Genomic DNA, 19,672 nt, shown 5'->3' with positions numbered 1-19,672 from the left:
TAACCTCTGGAAATAGGAGAATTCAACTAGTTTATCAGAGATGAATGATATATATATATATATAAATATCCCGTTGATTAACTAGTAAAATGCTGTCCTTTGTATGAAATTTTACCATCTCTCCCAGGCACCAAAACACCATAGCCTAAAGTCATTTCGGCGCCTCTCCAAGCTTCAAATACCTCCAGCAAACTACACATATTACAATTAGTAAACAATCGACTACGCAATAAACATACCTCATAAAATAGAAGAGAGGCGAAGGATACATACTTCCAAATCCCAAATCATCTTCAAAGAAGATCTTGGCGATTTCCTCTCCTGACACCACGCCTTGCTCAGCCCCATATGCGACAGTGTTCTTCCCCACTGCCACCGCCATAGACGGCGGCGCATGCACCATTTCGGAAAATTTAGGCTTCGTCCCAAACCGCTCATTTAGCAGTTGCTGGTAGATATTCATCCCGACGTAGTGTCCGTGGTGCATGGCCCGGCCGGCCCGTTTGATGCCAGACCACAGGGCGAGGTCCCCGGCCGCGAAGTGGTATTTTGCATTTGGAACTTCATCGGTGAAGTTTAGACTATTGGGTTTGTGTTAGCAGCGGTAAATATTTCCTTTTTGTTACCCCGTTATTTGTGTTGATGCTCCTTACGCTGAATTAACCTTCACATAGCCCTCTTTGTCAAGGACGCTGCTAGGCAGGTATGCTGTTGTTGGACTGTATTTTGAGATGGCATTGATGACATAGCCTGCCTTAATAGTCCGCCCATCTGTTAATGAAAGAGTATAGCTTGGAGTTGCCGCCCCATTTAGCTCAGTTTGGGTTGTGCGAATTACCCGTGAGCCCAAAATGGTTTCGACGCCAGTCTCGTGAAGCAGTTCAAGGGCCCGATCACGAAATTCATCAGGAAGAGGTTCCGATGACAGAAGTTTGGCCCTTGAATGGATAAGGGTGACCCTTAGGTCTGGGTGCATCTCTTTCAGCTCGCTTGCCATTTCGATGCCGACGGCTCCTGTAGAAATCATTCACCTCGTTAATGCAGTCCACATCTGTGCCAACGGAGTATCGTAATGTGGATTTGAAAACCTACCACCTCCGATGACTACGACGCCACCGTTTGCCATTTTGATTTTCGCAATATGCTCCCCTACCTCCTCCAAATAGTTATCCTTATTCAGAGATTGGGGAGCACTTGGCCAAGTTCGTCTCAGCCCAGAGCTTGCAACCAAGTAGTCATACTTCTGGCTGATCTCTTTGTCGGTGCCAGTTTCCTTGATAGTGGAGATTTTTCGCTCGCAGTCCACACGAGTGACACTACCCTGTATGAATTTTATAGCTGGCGTCTGTAGAGCGGGAATGTCTGCAAACTTTCTCCAGGCCGACAGGGCATACTCTTCCGACGCAAACGCGAGGGGAGTCCCAATAAGATGGACTTTTACAACGATTCCCGTTTTGTTACTTACTCAGTTTCGGTTATTTGATGGAGTGTTGCGAGTGGACTTACAGTAGCCATCTCGTTCATCCACTATGGTTATTTGGATAGGGACTCTCTCTCTCCTTTCTGCTGGTTCAGAAATCTCAGGATCCAAGGCGCCAGCAAATCTGCAACTTCGACCTTGGCATAGATCCAGGAGGTTCAGAGCTGCCGCAAGCCCAGAATATGAACCACCTACCACAAGGACATCTTTCGGTCTTGTGGTGCTGGACGAGCCTATAGATCCCTCGTTACTAGGCATGGTAAGACGCCGACGTTGGAATGGCCTGTAGAGACGGAGAACGCTGAGAAGTGATGAGGCGGATAATTTGATATAGGTAGATATACGCTGATAGAAGAGCGATAGCATGGTATGGTTGATTGTAGGACAGCAGCAGAATTAGACATTCAGACACGTCTTCCCAATTGTGGGAGGTGTTTGCCCAACAAAAACATCCTGCGACAATTTATGACTTGCAATTGCTACGGCGGAACTAAATCCGGTATCACAGGCTAGGTACTATACAGTTCCGTAACTATACCCCGAATCACACATGGCGATATTTTTTTGCACCTGGAGATGGCTCCTCCATTTTTTGCCGTTTTGTTATCTGATCCGAGGTTTGTTGGGAAAGGGGTTATCTGATCCGTGTGCCCTGGTATTACTCTCCGATTCGTCAATTTTCCGAGCATGTGGATCCTTTGAAACATAAGTCTTTACGCAACAACCGCGTATGGAACCATTTCAATACAACCGTATCGTATGTATCAAATGCATGTATTGTATATAATACGGGCCCAAAAAAAAACATAGCCCCATGGAACCTTGGAAGACTAGTTTTTGTTATCAGATTATCTTGATGAAACGTGAATCCCACTAGAATAAAGAGTTGAGAAAAAATTTAGGATGCTGGGTGACCCCAAAACAAAGCGGTGACATCACCTGGAGAATTCATTTTGGGGCTTTTCTGGAGGTTTATTTTATTTTATTTATTTATTTTTTTTTGGCACCGTTTATGAAAGGGTGTTGACAAACAATCCCATGCGGCCATTGTTCCTGTCACATTGAAGGGAACCAACTTGAATATATGTATGTATATCAACAGATCACAGCATAAAGGTAAATTATATCTTTGCACCGCCATACCTTAGATAATGAAGTATGCACCTCTTACCTGATCCACATCAAACCGATTCTCGTCGCTGAAGAGTCGGCATAATACCATCCTCACTTCGACCGTCGAAGGGCGTAGAGAAGCGTCATTCCGCAAACTCAGACCAATTCTGCCTTCGATGTGGTTGATATGTAATTTGCAATTGTCCGTTTTCACCAGCTGCTTGGGCCTCACCTACCTTCACAGCGTCGCTGAAATCACATAGCCTAATTGACCATCCGTGCGAATGTAGGCGGGCTAAAACCGCATATCGCTGTGAATAATTCCTTTCTGATGGGATTCGCTTAAGACGGAGGTAGGTAATTTGGTCTATCAAATCCTTGCAGCGAGATTGTTCCCAAGTTTTAGCCAGAAGGGATTGGTTTGAAGATTCATGACAAAGAAGCCCATTCCTATCTCTCCCTCCCTATTCTTCTAGAAAAATGCGCCACGGGCGCTATCGTGAATTAGAACTCAAAATTGAGAGTCTTTGCATCAATTGCAACAATGACGTCTGCGCAGTCCATATCTGCAGCTCAATACCTGATCTGCCCTTGTTGTCTTCCTTTATTTTCATTTATTTAAATTAATGAGTGATCCGTCCTTTCTCATTTGGAAACAGACAGAAAATGCTTTTTTGAAGTTGTGTTGTTATTCTGTCACAAACATTGGAATCCAATCCCACACTTCTAGTATCTATGAGGAATGCTCCTCTGTATATGGGAATTCTTGAATTCCCGCCCCCAGGCTGAAGGATCCGTTGACATGCATTTCGCCATTTCCTACATACTGTTGAATGTGCTGTTTACCGCCTCGGCGCTCCCTTTGTTTTCCTCTGAGAGCAGCTTACACCCGATTCGGAGGTCGGATATCAATATAAGCGTATCCAAGAGATTCCAACCAGACTGTATTATCGGCTAGTTCCATGATCTATTTTTTGACTAGATCAGTAGGCTCCTTCGTCGTCGGCATGTCGATGCAATCGCAACAGCTACAGCCTTCACGAGCATAATGCGTACTCGAAGGTACTAATTTAGCAGGCCGCCACTAAGACATGGAAGGAATTTACCTGGGAACACTAGAAAGCCGTGCGCAATTGTGGGGATGCGCTGTGTTCCTCAACGAGAGGGCCGCAAGCATCGTTACTTGGGGTATTTTCAGGACAATGCGCTCATTAATCTTGTGAACCATTCAAATAGTCCCTAGAGAGAGGAACTAGTAGCGTACTAGTCTTGGTGGTTCCGAAATAATCTCCGTGTTGACTGGTAAAGAAGTGAGGGATGGGGAGACCAGATACGCAAGGAGTCGATTAGTTCCATAACAGCCGTCAGGTCTTGCCAGACTCCATCTAAATTCGGATTCTACAGCTTCTCTCACATCTCCATAGTTCCACAAAAACATGCGGTTGAAGACATTGTACCAAGTTAGAAGAGGGTCTTGAACCGCGGCTGCCAGCAGGCCAGCCGGACTCCCCATTCTATACGGACAACCGAGTGCGAGGACTGGATGCGCCTCGAGGTCGAATGGCCATCACATGCTTAGGAGACCATCGTTTCGGTTCGGAGGCCATGAGAATGCCAGTTATAAAATCCAGGCAATTCATGTATGACCAGGAAGGAATAGTGTCAGAAGCGGTGGTCAACTTCATGGCAATGGCGAGGGTTCTGCTGCCCCAATGGCACTCCCTATAAGGGGACATCCATCAGACTGAGTTGGCCTCAATTTGGTGGCCACCCCCAAATATGTACAAACCACCAGGGGTCCAAACCAGTCGAATGAGGTGGAGACCCACCCAGGTTGTCTCCAGCTGTGGATATGATGTTGTTCACCCCAGAGGAGGTGGATGTTGTGGCATTCGCCAGTCGCCTGGAATTCATGGTCACTCATGGGTAAAGCCCAGGACGATGGTTACCACTATCATTAGACGATATAACTATGCGAGGAAATAGATAATTTGAGCCGTGCAGCTTTTCTTTTTTCACATAGGCGAATTTCGTCTGCAATGATTGAAATAAGGAAAATTGGCTAGCGAAGAAAGTTGAATGGCAACCAAATATTCTAGATATCACGTCCGCGGACGAATTAAGTCTACTAAATAGAAGCAGAAATTTTCTATCGCAAGGGAGCCTATAGGATGGAAATGAAAAATAGGGGAAAGAGCCAAAACAAAGGAAGAAAAAGGAAATCAAAACCAAAGGCAAAAAAATACCCGGATGCGAGCAGTGTGAAAGCTAAACAAATTTAATGTAATGCCATGATTTGCAAATGGTAAATGCCGCGTTGGGTATCGTGCATGATACAAACAAAAATGCAGGGTAGCATATGAAACGTACAAGGGGATGGGAGGAGATACTATACCTCGAGGGAAAATCGAAAATGAAACGGAGTATGGAGTATCGTACGCTATCTATCAACAGAGTCTAGAAAACCTTGGGCCCAATTCTTTAACCATTGGATTCTATCGAGAAATTTGTCCCACAATGATGACGAGCTCGTCGAAGCGCTGGTGTCTTTTTCGCCATGTTTGGGCGTGGATGTAGGATCCGGTGAGCCAGAATTCAGTATCGTTGTTGGCGAATTGCTGGAAGCAGTTATTTGGAGTTTGGAGGTAATAACAGCACTGCTAGGGCCTGTATTAATGGGAGGATCATCTGGTGAATTGGCACTTGGAAAGTCTTCGGGGGAATGAAAACCAATAGGATTTAGAGGGAGGCGGAGAGTTCCGTTATTTGGGTGGGCTTCTATTTCCAAGGAGTCACAGATGATATTGTATACTTCGGTATTTTCTAGCGTGCATCCTTTTAGTTTGGTTTTAAGCCGTAAGATTTGCTAGAGGGGTAGAACTTACGGAAATTTTCCACACGGCTATTGGGGTGGTGAGGGAACTTAGGGCCGCGAGCAACAAAAATTGCTCTCATGAGAGGGTGTTCGTGATCATATCCATGAAGGCCTCTCGGGTGATAAACTGTTTTCTTCATTTTCGCATCCTGAACATTGAAGGTTGACTTTTCAACGACCGCCCACCCTGTTTTTGGTACTACCCATAACGGCGCAATACGATCGTTACTGGAGAAGTGATAGCGATCAGGCATCGTTTCCCGAGTGTAAACATCGATGGAGTCATTGTATTGTTTGGATGATTCCGCCAGCTGCTGCTTCAGTATTTCTAGATCTTCAGGTCTTTTAGGACGGATGCCCTGAAGGGGCCATCCATCAAGGCGGTCCACCAAATCCACGTCAATGATATCGTCTAACTGGACAAGACGATCAGTTGAAGTAGTGGCCATACCATGGTCAGATACGACGACGATATTGACCACGTCGGTCAGATTGCGACTGTGAAGCCCTTTGAAAATTTCTGCAAGCATTTCATCCACACGAGCTAACGTACTTCGGATTTCAGTACTATTCGGACCGAAAGTATGTCCATCAGAATCAACGTGAGGCACATAAGCGGCTATTAGTTGTGGTCGTCTATCAGTATCCGATGACAGGTCCTGTGCTTCTTGGTCGCCAGGCAAGTCCAAAAATGAGAGCACTCTCTTGGCTTTGCTAGCTAAGTCCTCTTTTGCATTAAATTTATCAAGGTACGTGGGTTCAATGTTACCGATGTGGGCTTCCGAACCTGGCCACATGTGAATCGCTGTGCGAACCCCTTGCTTTTCAGCAGTCACCCACACTGGTTCTGCAGTCCACCACTTTGGATCCAGGCTTCTTGCCGGATCAGTATAATAAAAATCTTCCCGCAGGACCGGATCCCAGAAGGAATTACCCACGATACCATGGCTTTCAGGGTAAAGCCCAGTCACTAGTGTAAAATGATTTGGGAATGTTACACTAGGGAAACTGGGAAGCATGTAGGCTGGGGAAATTCCGTTGGCGATAAAGGAATTGAGGGCTGGAGTAAGACCGCGATTGAGAAAGTCGGCTCGAAAACCATCCAAGGAGATCAAAATCGTTGTTGGAGCGAAGAGAGAGGTGCCATTCGACAACAGGGTGCGTGGCTGGCGGGCGGATCGGAAACTGCTTGATTCCTTGTATGCGCCCAAGTATAGAATAAGGAATAAAACCACAATCCCCGTAGATAATATGGATACCTTGAAACACCATGAACCCCTCGACTAAAGCGGAGATATATGAATTAGCAAGAGTAGCCAAGAATCACAAGACAAACAGCATTGTCGGCATCAAAACCAGGGACATAGGATTTCATACCGATTTGTAACCAGGATGAATCAAAATCGAAGACCCTCCCGACGAATGGGAGCTTGTATTGTCATCAATGTTGCCTTCTTCCATCTCGAACATCAGACCCATCTCCTCTCCTTTCTCTTCCATACGCTTTATCCGATCTGCTCTTCGCTGTAGACGTCGTTGCCTTCTCCTCTCCTGCTTCCCAATGCGCACGCTGCTGCCATTATCATGACCGAATATCCTCCGTAGCCCATGTGTTGGGCTTTGCTTAACGAGAAGCCGCTCACGTTCTTCCTCCTCCTCCAGAACAGTTCTGTCATGCTGGGACAATTCCAGGGTTGTCCTAGAGCCTTTTATAAGTTCATCGTCTTCCGAATCAGAGTCCTGATCGGACAACGATCTCAGAGAAATAGCATCAACATCGTCGTCGTATGCGGTTGGTGAGAGGAGTGATGGGCTGGGTGGAGGTTTTCGAAGCGGCATTGTTTCCCTTGAAAATCAAGATCCCGAACCAAAGTTGGACCAAATTCCCTGCGTTACTCTATGTTCAGCATCGCAATAGCGTCGTAGCAATATGCCATAATGCTATAGAGAGAGTAACGACTAACGAGGGTTGGTTCAGTGCAAAAGGAACCTGGATGTAGTGGAATATTACGGCTTGATACAATATTACATCATGGTCAGGATTGGAACGGAATAACTACGTCCCGGCCTATGAACCCGTAAGTTGAAGTATCACAATCACCAGTGAGTTACGGGGCTCTGTGCAGTCGTTGAACGTGTGCAGAAATGGAAAATCAACTTCTCTAACCACGCTCAACTCGGTCCCGAACAAATAAGTTCAATTGATGCTAGCTCGAGCTCTGCTTTAGGTTTTCATACATGATTAAATCTTGGTCGGTGTAAAATTCAGTTTTATAAAATTATAGTTATTTACCAAATATTCTGGTGGGGCTTCAGAACATTCCACATATTCAAAACAATCCAGCTAATAAAGAAAAGTCCAGGTAGGCACAGTTGATCCTGAGGCAAGGCAGAGCAGAACCTCGCCGAGCGTGGCCATATCTCTGGGCGCTGCGGAGTTTGTGGATACGAGATGACTCAAGCCATGCTGCAGAACATCGCATTTCGGGCCCCTGCACTTCCATACATAAACACAGTTGACAACCCCAAACACCACCCACCAGGAACCATGGGACAATTTTAGCACTGCCAAAATACATTCTCCTGTGAGATTTTGCTGGAATGCTGTTTTGCTTGATCCCTTGAGCCCTCTCCAAGAGCCATTGAGGCAGAACTTCGTTGCAATCATTTTATGGCTGCCCAAATGTCGCAAAGCGGCCAGCCGCAAGCGATGGAAAATGTGAGATATAATCTTGCCGAAAATGAGAATTTCCCACCATGAAGAGAGGGATAGACTTTCGAACTGATGTTAACAAATAGGAACCTAACCCTTTGGCCAACAACTGTATGGTTGCCCTCTCCATGACACTCCCGTGGACGAGATTCCCTCCTGTGTACACTTGATGTGGACTAGGGGTCAAGGAGAAAAGTATGATGTTAATTTCATGTTACGAAATTACAGATGATGCCATGATGGCCAAGTTGCTACCAGTCGACCCGACCTTGGAGACGGCGGATCAATCCCACTTCACCTGGTGTTTACCAAACTGGACGAAATTAGAAAAAACGGAACTGGGCCCGAAATTTGAGTGCGGTGGATCCAGATGGTATGTCGTCGATCAAGAAGTTATATAGAGAGTTTTGGACTACCCTAATACGAGTAGGCGGGTTCTCCTCCACCCATATGGAAATCAGCAGAACCAGCATTTATCTATCTACCTTAAACATGGTTTTGATGAAGGAGAACTACCGGTCCACTGGAATGCCTGTGTCCAGTTCTCTTTAGTCCTGTGGAATACCACTAGCCCAGAAGCCTACATTTCACAACGTAAGTATCCATCCACCCTAACCTCTTTCCAGCATCGTCTAATTTACATTGTTCTAGAGGCAAATTTTCGCTTCACAATTGACAACCCAGATTGGGGCTTCACAAAGTTTTGTGAACTTCGAAAGCTGTTAGGCCGTCTTGGAGATAAACCATCGTTGTTGGGTAACGACGAGGCCAATATCACCGCTTACGTTCGGGTAATCAGAGATTACACCGGAGTTTTATGGCACACGTTTCATAAGTGCGCATTCTCTTTGTCGACTACTCTGAGACGATCTCTAATGGCGCCAGCAGCTACGACTCAAAGAAAACGACCGGCTTCGTTGGTTTGAAAAACCTTGGCTCCACTGGGTACCTAAACGTTATACTGCAGTGTTTTTATTTTACGAACAAATTCCGCAAGGTAAGCCGGCCCAAGTTCCATGTGCAAGTCAAACATTGTTCATTTTAAGGGACACTAAGAGTCCGCACCCAGGCTACCTACCAGTTGCAACATGACGATAAATCAGGTGGAAACACTTTCTGTCGGCATTGCAACGCCTGTTCTACCATTTACAAACCAATGATCAGTCGGCGTCCCCACTGGAGCTCACCAGAGCACTTGGATGGGGCCCCCAACATCTTTTTATGCAACAAGATGTCCATGAGATGGCTCGGCTGCTCATGGATCGATTTTTGGAAGAACCTACTTTTTCGGGCATCTTTCGTGGCAAAACTAAGAGTTATGTTTCTCTTGACGGTGTCCAACAGTCAAAGATAGAAAACTTCTGGGATATCAGCATCAACGTCCAGAATATCCAATCCCTCGAAGCAAGCTTGACAGAATATATCCGCGAAAATGTTAGCGAAGAGCACAGAGCGAACGGTATTCAAAAAACTACTAGCGGCGTTATCCTTGAAACCTTGCCCGATGTTCTCCATCTCCATTTAAAGAGATATGCATATGACATGACCCAGCGCCAACTCGTGAAAGTCAATGATTTCTTCGCTTATCCAGAAGAATTTGATGCATCTCCATATCTTTCAGCCGACACCGATAGGTCTGAATCATGGGTTTACCGATTGACCGGTGTTGTTGTTCACAGTGGTGGTGTCTACCACGGCCGTTACTGGGTATTCTTACGCCCTGCAGCAAACATGCCTTTCTTTAAGTTTGACGATGAGCAGGTTACTCGTGCCATGCTAAGGAATGCCATTGAAGACAATTATGGAGGGGAAGGACGGGTTACGAATGCATATATGTTAATATATGTCCGCAAATCAAGGATTAATGATATCCTTGCTGATGTTACCACAGCGGACGTACCTGAATCTATAAGTAGGTGTTCGCTAGCCGCCTGCTCTGTTGTTCTCGACATTTCCAGTTGGACATTTTATCACTCTAACATGCATTTTACGAATGTAATAGGAAACGGATTTCTACAAGAACAGGAGGCAGCCGAGCGTCTGAAAAAGGAGCAGGAAGAGCAACACCTCTACTTGCAAATCACTCTGTCCTCAGTCACCCAGTTCCGTCTCCATGACGGCTTCGACTTGACCAGCCCTAACGTGGGTAATAGTGGCACAGCCACCCTACGCGTCCGTAAAGAAACATTGGTTAGCGAATTAATCCAAAAAGTCGCTGAGAAAATGGGATTGGGGCACGGGCAATGTACCCTATGGATCTGCATCAATCGCCAGAATGGAACACGCAGACCCCACGAACCCTTACTTCGCACTAACATTACCATGGAGCAGGCATACCTGGATGTAGGATTTGTCGGGCCCAACCCACATATATGGGTTGAGACGAGCCCCGCTGGCACAAGGATACCATCCCCTGTACCCCAAGCTACAGATGGAGGAGTCATGATCCTGATATTCATCAAAAATTTCGACGTGGTCAACCAGACTCTGTGCGGTGTCACATCCATCTACGTTCGGAAAGACAGCACAGTTCGCCCCCACATCCTCACAGTAATGCAATGGCCAGAGGATTCGAGATTTTCAGTTCATGAAGTAAGTATTCATCACGAACCTCTTTCCATGCTTCTTCTTTCCTATCTTTTTTTCACCCCACCATTAAATTGTTGATGGTTGATGGACAAAGCCAACACTGCTACCGAGCTCATAGGAAGTAAAACCTTCAATGATCCTCAACGTGGACCCTAATTCAACCTTCGAACGGGCTGAACTGGGAAATGGTGATATCCTCTGTGTTCAAAAGCTAGTGAAGCGCAGCGAGTAAGCATTATTTTGTTCTAACCTCCATTCCCCTTCATAGCGCCCAGTCGCTAATTCAAATTCTACCGTGCGGATAGGTACCCTCATAACCTGCTAGCCAAAGATGTTTCTCAGTACTTTGACAATCTCAGAAATGAGAGGAACAAACAGAAGTACACATAAGCACACCTAATTTCGCTTCACATAACTTCAGCGAGAGCAAAAACTGATATTTCCGGGGGAAATTGGTCGAATTATGTATGTTGTTGTGGGATTCGGAATTCACATTTTCCTACACTCATGCTTCCCCGCCTATAGGGAGAAAATGTTGCATATATATATTTCCAGAGTATGGGATTTAATTAAATACATTAACCCCCTTCCCTCCTCCATCTCTAGCAATTCCCCTTTCTTTCTTTTTCTTTTTTTTCGCATTTTTTGTTTAGGCTTTATTCTCATTATTTAAACTTGGCTGTTTCGCTTTCCATTTTCATCTTCGTCAATCGTCTCTATTATAGTCCCATCAGCGCCAACAATCGGGTCTCTGATGCCTGTGATCTTGGTGACAATGGCAGCACCGTAAAGATCTCCAGTGACATTAACCATAGTTCGAAAACGGTCCATAAACCAGTCAATGGCAGTGATCACTCCGTACATACCCGTCACCTGAACGTTGATGCTGTTGGCGATCATGATAATGAGAACAAGGGAGGCACTGGGGATTGGGGTGGTTCCTATCGATGCGAGCGTCGAAGTCAGGAACACTACCACGTACTGGCCAGGAGTGATGACCTGGCCCTGAGTCGCGGCGAGGAAAGTTACAGTTATTGGGAGGTATATGGCGGTTCTATAAGGGAAGGCGAAAGAAAGTGTAAGTTTACACACACGTATCGAAGGATGTGTTCATAGAGGAAATGTTACAAATGGCATTAGAAAAACATACCCGTCCATATTTACCAAGGTACCAAGCGGAATTGCAAACTTGGCGATAGTGTCTGGCACCCCACGAGCTTGAAGACATTTGAGTGTCACCGGCATTGTGCTGCGGACGATGCCGTGCCCCACGCGGTAATCCACGCCGGAGAATTGCGGAACCAGTATGTGAAAGGATTCCCCCTGATAACAGCAAAGTAGAGGATGGGGTATACAATAACCAGTTGAATGGCCATGCCGGAGAGACCAGCTCCTATCAACAGACCCAAATTGATGCCGACCTCCTTGATATCGAGCTTGAACAGGTTCGGCATGATCAGGAAGAAAATCCCAATCGGTGCCATGTTGATAAGGAAAGTGATGGCGACGGTGATGAGACCTTCAATCTCCCTTACGACCCGCAGGATCGACGAGGTGGCAGGGTCCTTAATCATATAGCCAAGAATAATGGACGCCACGAGAACACCAAGGAGGATGTTGTTTGCAAACGCGGCGACAATGTTGTCCGGCACAAGGGTGTCGAAGAGCTCGACGACAATATCATGCGCCTGGTAGGCGGAACGTGAGTCGATGTCTTTTTGCAGGTCCTTATCGACAGTGCGCGATTCAGGGTCGACCTCGGAAAACTGCTTGCTCCAGATCAATGCCACGAGGATTGTGCTGTGCATGATTGCGACCAGCGTGGTAAAAAGGTAGTATCCAATAGTCCAGCGAGCTAGAAGTGCTCCACCGCGCGACATCTCCCGCAGCCGCTGAACGGCCAGGATCAGAGAGACCACGATCAACGGTAGGACTAACGAGAAATCAGCAAAGATTCGACGAATAATGAAACAATTTCCTTTTTATTCGTTTTTCTTTTTCTTTTCTTTTCTTTTTTTTTTTTCACATTCATTTTTGTTGGATATTTAATTTTATTTGGCGAGGAGAGAGGGGGGACCACAGGATACATGTTGTTCTTGTGTATACCGCACTTACCAATAGCTTTGAGAGCGCGCAACCAGATTCGGCCAGGAATGCCGCAGAGATCGACAGCGGCAACAGGCACTTTGTCCACCGTTGTGTTCACAGCGAAACCGACCGCGATGGCGATGGCAGCAGAGATAAGAATCTGGTATACCGAGCCGGGCGTTTTCACTTTCTCCCACAGGGTTTTCTTTGGCTCTTCCACCCGCTCCATTGTCTCAACCACGCCAGGACTCTGGACGTGCTTCAGGGGCCGGGTCTTCTCTGTCGAGAGAGCTTCCTCCCTCAGGTCGTTGGACGACATTGCTACTGGGGTTTGATGGGAAGGCCTCGAAATGGGGCGGGGAAGTGTCTGCCAAAGAAGAGGGGAGGGATGTCGCCCGCAGGAGATGGGAGAAAGGAGCAGAACACAAAGGACCAGGGGATTTGGGGTGACTGCGGATCTTTATTTCCACCCCTCACTCCCAAATCTTACATAGTATGACAACAGGAATCAACTCCATCATAGCATCATGGCGAATGCCAGACTGAGCATGCCAAGCTTCGATTCGAAATTTGGGGCAGACCCCAGCATGATGGCTGGATACGGGGCCCTCAGCCAACAGTGCCAATCGTGCCAATCCTCTCGTGCGCAAAACACCCAAGCAGGAGAATGACATCTGTCCAGGGGTGGGACGCCAAGGCCCTTCTGCCAGACTCCGCACCTCAAACAAGGAAAAAGGGTGCGAGAGATGCTTCACAGAGCGGACCGAGTGAACACTGGGGGATCATCCCTCGTGTTCCAGGGAGAGGCCATAAGGAGATCCTCCGCCACCCTGCAGATGCTCGATGCAATGGATACGGTATTCATATCAAGGTATTTATATTGTTAGGGTTCCCAGGAGCGGAATAAATGTTTGACCTACCCACAAACGAACTACCAACAACGGAAAACGCAGGAATTCTATCAACCCTGAATTTTCCAACATAGGCATCCCAGGAATAATCCAGAGGTACCAATCAACTCAGGCGCCCACTAGACCGGCCGTGTTGGTGGTTATACCAATTCTCACTCGAGATTGACCGCCGAGCCGCTGGGCCTGCGCCAAGACGTTGCGCCGCTCGCATCTTGGCCGCAAGCCCCCCCGCAGCTCGGGCACCAGCTCATTGGCCGGGCTGAACATCGTCGCCTGGCTCTCACTTCTGCAGAGGAGGAGCGTGAGCTTCTTGCTGGGATCGTGCAGCACGAGGCAATCAGAATGGGAGACAGCAAGCAGTTCCTGGTTTGCTGCCGACGGAAACTCACCCTCGCTCATCCTCACCCCACACACCTGCAGAACATCAAAGATAGCAGCAGTAAGTTGGTATCTCATCAAGTGACACCGTGCTCTAGTAGAATAATGGTGAATACAATAAGCGTTATATTTTCGGGGGCAAAAGAAGCCGACCGGGCACTTCCTGCCGCAAAACAAGCCAAGCCGAACAATCAACCCCACAAACATCCCCGCCCATATCGACCAAGCAATATACAGGATTCATTAGTTATGTTTAACGCTCTCCTACTCAAGTCTCAGAAACGCCCCTCCACCCAACTCTTGCGCAGCCCAGGATGGTGGGCGGGGGTGGGGACCTCCGCCGATGCTTAAGGTTGGAGCGTCGCCCGTTGGCATTCCTGGTCTACTAGTAATAATGTTACATTTTCGCGGAGGCCCCGCCGTGCTGGATAAAGGTGAATATTCGCCCGTGAGCCACAAGCCCGCTACTAGGAAACATTAAACATATATGCATGTAAGTTAACCCCGACCGAGGCTGGGGCTGTGCTCACACAGCCGTTCAACGCTCGAATGGGGAAATGACATAGTTAACTATGCCTCTAACTAGTTAACTAGTTATGTACCGCTGCAAATATAATCAAGATTCATATCATCAAAGTAACTACCGTACAAAATGAAGATAACAAAAAGCAAGAGAAGACAAAAAAGACAAAAAACCCGGCACCTACATACATACATAAGGAACATTAGAGGCGAAAAACGGATAAATTATTTTCAATCAAGCATAATGCAGTACATAAATATTTACAGCAAGGACTGTACAAGCTGAACAACCCCATGAAGATGGAATAATTTTCAACATAAACCATTTTCAGTACTCAAATCACGGACATCAAATCAAAGGCAAACCAAAGCCAATCAGGGCCATTCAGGCAAACACAGCACGGAGGACATCAATAGATAGGAAATAATGCAATAACCATTTATATATATGTTAACACTTTTACAAATACACCGTCACACGCCGCCAATCTCATCGCACCGCCAGCCAATTCCGCCACTCGCACCGGCATCCCCCGGTGCCGCCATCAAATCCCCCTGCTGAGGAAGTACCCCTCGCGCTCCCACCAAGCAACGACCCCGGGTTGACCAGCTGGCCCCCGTACCCCCGATCCTCCACCTGCAGCGTCTTCGAAGATAACACGTACCGTTGCTCCAAATCGAGCTGGTAGCAGTAGACCATCTTGGACTTTGGATCGCCGCCGTGTCTGTCCAAGACGATGGTGATGGGGTAGGGGAAGGAGCCCGGGCGCGTGAAGTCTGTCGCGGCGGTGGGGAAGGGTGCTGCCGTGGGTGACTCGGGCGCGGGAGGAGAGGAAGAGCCCGGCGTTGGGGTTGGCGATGGCTGCAGCGGAATCAGGCCCATGCTATTCTGCGAAGGCTGCGTCCAGATCTGCACGAGGAACCGGGTCTGCGTCCAGGTGCAGCGGGTGCGAGCGGCGGAGCGCGTTGAGCCGCCGTTTTGGTCGTCGGGCGCTACGGCTAGAACGGAGTCGTTGGTCAGTGGCCTGTCGGCTTTGAGGAAAATGGAGCGGTCGAAGTAGGTGTAGAAGCCGTAGTGTTCGGTAGGGAGACCGCGGTCATACAGACGGATCGGCTGGGCGATAGGGAGCGGGAGGAGGTTTGCGGGTGCGGCAGTCCCGTCGGGGTTGTGCGCTGGGTCGGGGATGGCGTCCCGTAGGTCATCGGCGTCAGTGCCATGTGGTGGAGGGGTGTCTGCGCGCCGTTGGCGGGTAGATATTTTTATCGGCTCTGGAGAGAGGAAGGTTGCGAAAAACGGCGTATCTTCCCCCGCAAATGGTGCAGTTACTCCATCAGACGTGTTTCCCAGGAATGCCTGTTCTTCGAGTCCCGGTGGGGCAGGGATCGGAGACAATCCGCCGCTCCGTTCCTGCAGCGATCGACGACGGCTGGAGCCCAAATTATCCGGGAATGTGAAGGTCGATCGTTTCCTGTTTAAAGGGACTGTGCTATGAGAAAAGGTGCCGTTCTGGAAATTGATCTGAATCCTGAAGTTCGGTTGGTCCGGGTCATAGGGCTTGTTTGCATCCTGGTTTTCCTTTGGCAACGCACAGCTCCACATCGATGTTGGGCGTATGCACCCGGAGTTCGCGACGGCTGCATTTGGGCCCGCAATGGTTGAGACCCCAGTTGGCATGGGTGGATAGCCCGTCAGGTTCAACCAGCGTGACTCGGGTACATCATCACGCTTTCTCGTGAGGGTGATAGCGAGCACAACACTGACAATAATGATAATGATTAAAACAACTGCAATGCACATGTACCACCGGCGTCTCTTTCTGCCTTCTCGACCAGATCTACCAAAGCAGCCTCTGGTACTCAAACAGCCCCTGCCACGCCACAGGCCGCCGACCTTCCTAGCCATTCGGTCCTCGCGTTCTAACCTCTGACGCCTAGATTCGTTCTGTGCTCGTACATCCCCGGGCCTCTCGATGTCCGAGAGGTGGACAGGATTGTTTGGCAGACGGGGCGGTAAAACACCTCGCGGTAGAGGATCATTCCTGGCGTGGTACGTTGCTGCTGGGGGCTGCGGGGCCTGGGCTTGCCGCATACTGGACAGGAGTATTCCACCTCTCGACGCCATTTGTGTCTGTCCTTCGGGGGATAGAGGTCCTGGTGATTGAGGCTGCGGGTGCAAATCGGAAGGCAAGATAGCTCTATACCGCCGAACCTTTGTGACCTTGTTAGGCGGAGAGTAAGGCGGAGGTTGGGTGCTTGACGTTCCGACGCTTATACTTGGTGAGTTTTCAGTGATCTTGTGTGGGGGGGACACCCGTCGAGGGATCGGTGGCAGAGGTCCCGTTGGGCCAGTCTGGAAAGGCCCTATTGGCGCAGCTCTGAGAAAGGGAGTTACCGTAGCTTGGCGAACGTTGGGGGAAACATCCGGTTCGTCTTCGATCACAGTTGAATCAGAATTCGAGCGTTCCCTTGGCTCCGCTCCGCTCCGTATGCTCTCTACGAATCGTTGGAAAAATGGGTTGTTGGGATTTTGATTCTGGATTTGAACGTTCTCTCCAGGCACAGGTGGAAAAGCGGCGACGTTGCTGTTGCTAGAAAATCCAGTAAAATGGCTCGTAGACGGCAATGGTGGTGGTGGGCTTTGTTTTGTGGGAATAAAGTAGTTGTGTACACTCTGGTGAAATTGTTCCTGGGTATAGCCAGCGGAAGTAGGGCTGGAGATCATGAAGGGAATGGTCTGTGCAGAAACTGTGGAAATGTGAGAAGACTTGTTCCTCGATTTCCATGAAGACGGCTGTGAGCAATCATCATCGTCCCACTCATCATCATCAGAGCTGGATCCTTCACGTTCACCACTCGGTTTGCCAACAGTGCCTGCGGCAGATGCCCAAACGCTCTCTTTCTCCTCACCGCTATACGGGGTATCTGGTGAAAAGAAAGAAACTTCCTCGCCGAACTGTTTCTCCCCGTACTTATTATTATTGTTGTTATTAACGTGAACTTGCAGCTGCTGTGAAACAGCAAACGGAAACGGGGGGATAGCCGGCGGTGTTTCATCTTGGGGTGACCTTAAACTCATTTTACTGGCGATGGTGTTTGATCTTGACAGGAGCGGGGAGAGCAACAAGTTCCACCACCCTTGCGACCGCGGTCTTGTAGCGATGGTGTCCATGCTGTATCTGCTGGGTATCCCCGCCTGCAGTTTACTTTCATCCGACAAAGATCGCGGACGACCCGTCCGTCGACAGTCCGGCGAGTCATCTTCGAAAACTGTCCCCACAGAAAAAGCACGATTTCTTCGCGCAGGGGTTGAAACTTGGTCGTCAAATACCTCACGAGCCTCAGCGGGTTTTGTGAAGGAATGTGAGGCAGGAATGGCAGGGACCGGTGGGATTATCGACAGTGGGCGTCCATCTTTCACCCGCGGCGTCGGTTGAGAATAGACGCTCGACGGAGGTCGTGTTCGGCGTGCTTCCGGGCTTCCACTGCTAAAGGTATCCCAAGGATTATCCTCTCTCGCGGGCGTGATGATGATGGTCGGGGTAATCGGCGTAGTATTTGTGCTTCTTTGGCTGTTTGGGGTCCCAACGTTGTTCTTAGCCGGAGTGCTGTCACCCGCGAGCTTTTTTGTTTTTCCCGGGCTAGCGGCGTCGCGGTATGGAACACTCAGTCCAATCATAATAGGGCGGTCGGAGGGCGATAAATCCTGCGTTTTGCTAGGAGAAACCCGCAAGGCATCCAGGGGAGATTTCTTCATTTGCTTAACAAAGGAAGTGGCCTGCACGCCCTGTGAGGTATCTTCAACATCGTCTTTGATCTCCCCATAACCCCTTGTTGACGACAGTTTCCGTTCCGGCAGCAGTCTGTTCGCAGGTGCTGGCCTAGCAGAAGTTTCTTTCCCCTTCGAGAGAAACCTCAGGTCATTCAGGTCAATATATCCTCTCCCACCAGCCGACTGCCGACGCTTCGACACCGCATCCCGTCTATACTTCGTATCATTGGAAAAGTTCGTGACGAGGTTGAGCCCAGGGCGCGTTTTCTTGTTCGTTGCGGCCTCCTTAGGGTTTCGTTTCATGATAGTTCGACCGGGACGTTTAATGGAATCCCAACGGCTGGGACGGGGGGCTTGAGAGTTTTCGCCAAGAAGCTTCTCTTTATCCTCCGTTTGGCCAACAAACCGTTTCGCATTGCTGGCTTCAAAACGAGTTTGTCCCAGAGTAAAATAGTCCTCGGACCAGGAAGAAGGGTTTTCTTTGTCCTGTGCTGGTGCTGCCGCTGCCAATTGCGAACTGTCGGGTGATTCGAAAGGGGTGTAGATTTCTTCTTTTATAGGAGAAGACAATGGGAACGTGGGGATATTTTGTGCACGAAGGTACGAAGCGGCCATCGGCGGGACCTCGTACTGCGCATTATAGTCATTCATCTTGCTAAGTCATAAAACGACAGATCGGCTAAAAAGGTTGCGCTTTGAAGTCAATATATGTCGGATGAAAAACGGCCCATACAAGAAGGAGGGGCTTACCATAGATACCAGTATAAAAAACATCCAGCTCCAGGGTCAAAATCAGAGGCGTTCGTAACACATGCAAAAGTAGAAGCGAATCATCAAGCTGACATTGTACAGGATTTCCTCAAAAGTTAGATATCCTCACAAAGAGATATGAGGAGAACAACAGCAAACAATAGAAGTGAATGTCCACTGTTTACTTATTGAAAAATGAGTTTCTGTCAGGGCAGGTCAAAAGAGAAGTCTTGTTGCCGGTGAAACAGAAAACTGGACAACAACATCTATTGAATGAATACTAGTAATGAATAAAAAGAAAGAGTGCAAATGCCCAAAAATGAATGAAAGAGACCCAGTGAATGAGATTCCCTGAACCTATGATGGTGTTTGATACTTGATGCAATGAAGAAGACAAAACAAACAGCCTTTTTAACAAAACCAGACAAATATAAAGAGTGTCATGTGAGAGTAAGAAGGGAAAAGAAAGACAGACAGAGAGAGA

General features: G+C 48.1%; 7 protein-coding genes across 7 annotated transcripts; 2 read left to right on the top strand and 5 right to left on the bottom strand.

Moving 5' to 3' along the window:
* Positions 1-151: 151 nt before the first annotated feature.
* HCBG_09031 (uncharacterized protein) lies at positions 152-1,903 on the bottom strand (the record flags this gene model as incomplete). The annotated part of the gene is made up of 5 exons (XM_045436080.1): positions 152-192; positions 274-581; positions 654-1,014; positions 1,093-1,434; positions 1,507-1,903. The coding sequence occupies 5 exons, from the start codon at positions 1,736-1,738 to the stop codon at positions 152-154; spliced, it is 1,284 nt and encodes a 427-aa protein (XP_045283232.1).
* A 2,204-nt stretch (positions 1,904-4,107) lies between these two features.
* HCBG_09030 (uncharacterized protein) lies at positions 4,108-4,517 on the bottom strand (the record flags this gene model as incomplete). The annotated part of the gene is made up of 2 exons (XM_045436079.1): positions 4,108-4,315; positions 4,423-4,517. The coding sequence occupies 2 exons, from the start codon at positions 4,515-4,517 to the stop codon at positions 4,108-4,110; spliced, it is 303 nt and encodes a 100-aa protein (XP_045283231.1).
* Positions 4,518-4,653: 136 nt separating this feature from the next.
* On the bottom strand, positions 4,654-7,371 carry HCBG_09029 (type I phosphodiesterase/nucleotide pyrophosphatase; the record flags this gene model as incomplete). The annotated part of the gene is made up of 3 exons (XM_045436078.1): positions 4,654-5,416; positions 5,479-6,751; positions 6,846-7,371. 3 exons carry the CDS (start codon positions 7,305-7,307, stop codon positions 5,034-5,036), a joined length of 2,118 nt encoding a protein of 705 aa, XP_045283230.1.
* Positions 7,372-8,139: 768 nt separating this feature from the next.
* Positions 8,140-11,461, top strand: HCBG_09028 (ubiquitin carboxyl-terminal hydrolase; the record flags this gene model as incomplete). The annotated part of the gene is made up of 10 exons (XM_045436077.1): positions 8,140-8,187; positions 8,268-8,292; positions 8,410-8,554; positions 8,612-8,775; positions 8,833-9,097; positions 9,149-9,178; positions 9,285-10,093; positions 10,184-10,773; positions 10,889-10,998; positions 11,076-11,461. 10 exons carry the CDS (start codon positions 8,140-8,142, stop codon positions 11,158-11,160), a joined length of 2,271 nt encoding a protein of 756 aa, XP_045283229.1.
* On the bottom strand, positions 11,440-13,177 carry HCBG_09027 (glutamate transporter 2A; the record flags this gene model as incomplete). The annotated part of the gene is made up of 4 exons (XM_045436076.1): positions 11,440-11,824; positions 11,921-12,093; positions 12,126-12,703; positions 12,886-13,177. The coding sequence occupies 4 exons, from the start codon at positions 13,175-13,177 to the stop codon at positions 11,440-11,442; spliced, it is 1,428 nt and encodes a 475-aa protein (XP_045283228.1).
* A 348-nt stretch (positions 13,178-13,525) lies between these two features.
* On the top strand, positions 13,526-14,876 carry HCBG_09026 (uncharacterized protein; the record flags this gene model as incomplete). Its single annotated transcript, XM_045436075.1, has 4 exons — positions 13,526-13,729; positions 13,893-14,208; positions 14,456-14,595; positions 14,742-14,876. 4 exons carry the CDS (start codon positions 13,526-13,528, stop codon positions 14,874-14,876), a joined length of 795 nt encoding a protein of 264 aa, XP_045283227.1.
* Positions 14,877-15,159: 283 nt separating this feature from the next.
* HCBG_09025 (uncharacterized protein) lies at positions 15,160-19,089 on the bottom strand (the record flags this gene model as incomplete). The annotated part of the gene is made up of 1 exon (XM_045436074.1): positions 15,160-19,089. One exon carries the CDS (start codon positions 19,087-19,089, stop codon positions 15,160-15,162), a length of 3,930 nt encoding a protein of 1,309 aa, XP_045283226.1.
* Between the last annotated feature and the right edge of the window lie 583 nt (positions 19,090-19,672).

This window comes from Histoplasma capsulatum, assembly GCF_000150115.1.
Source record: "Histoplasma capsulatum G186AR genomic scaffold supercont2.20, whole genome shotgun sequence".
Classification (NCBI taxonomy): Eukaryota; Fungi; Ascomycota; class Eurotiomycetes; order Onygenales; family Ajellomycetaceae; genus Histoplasma; species Histoplasma capsulatum.
This window is presented reverse-complemented; position numbering and strand designations above follow the sequence as displayed.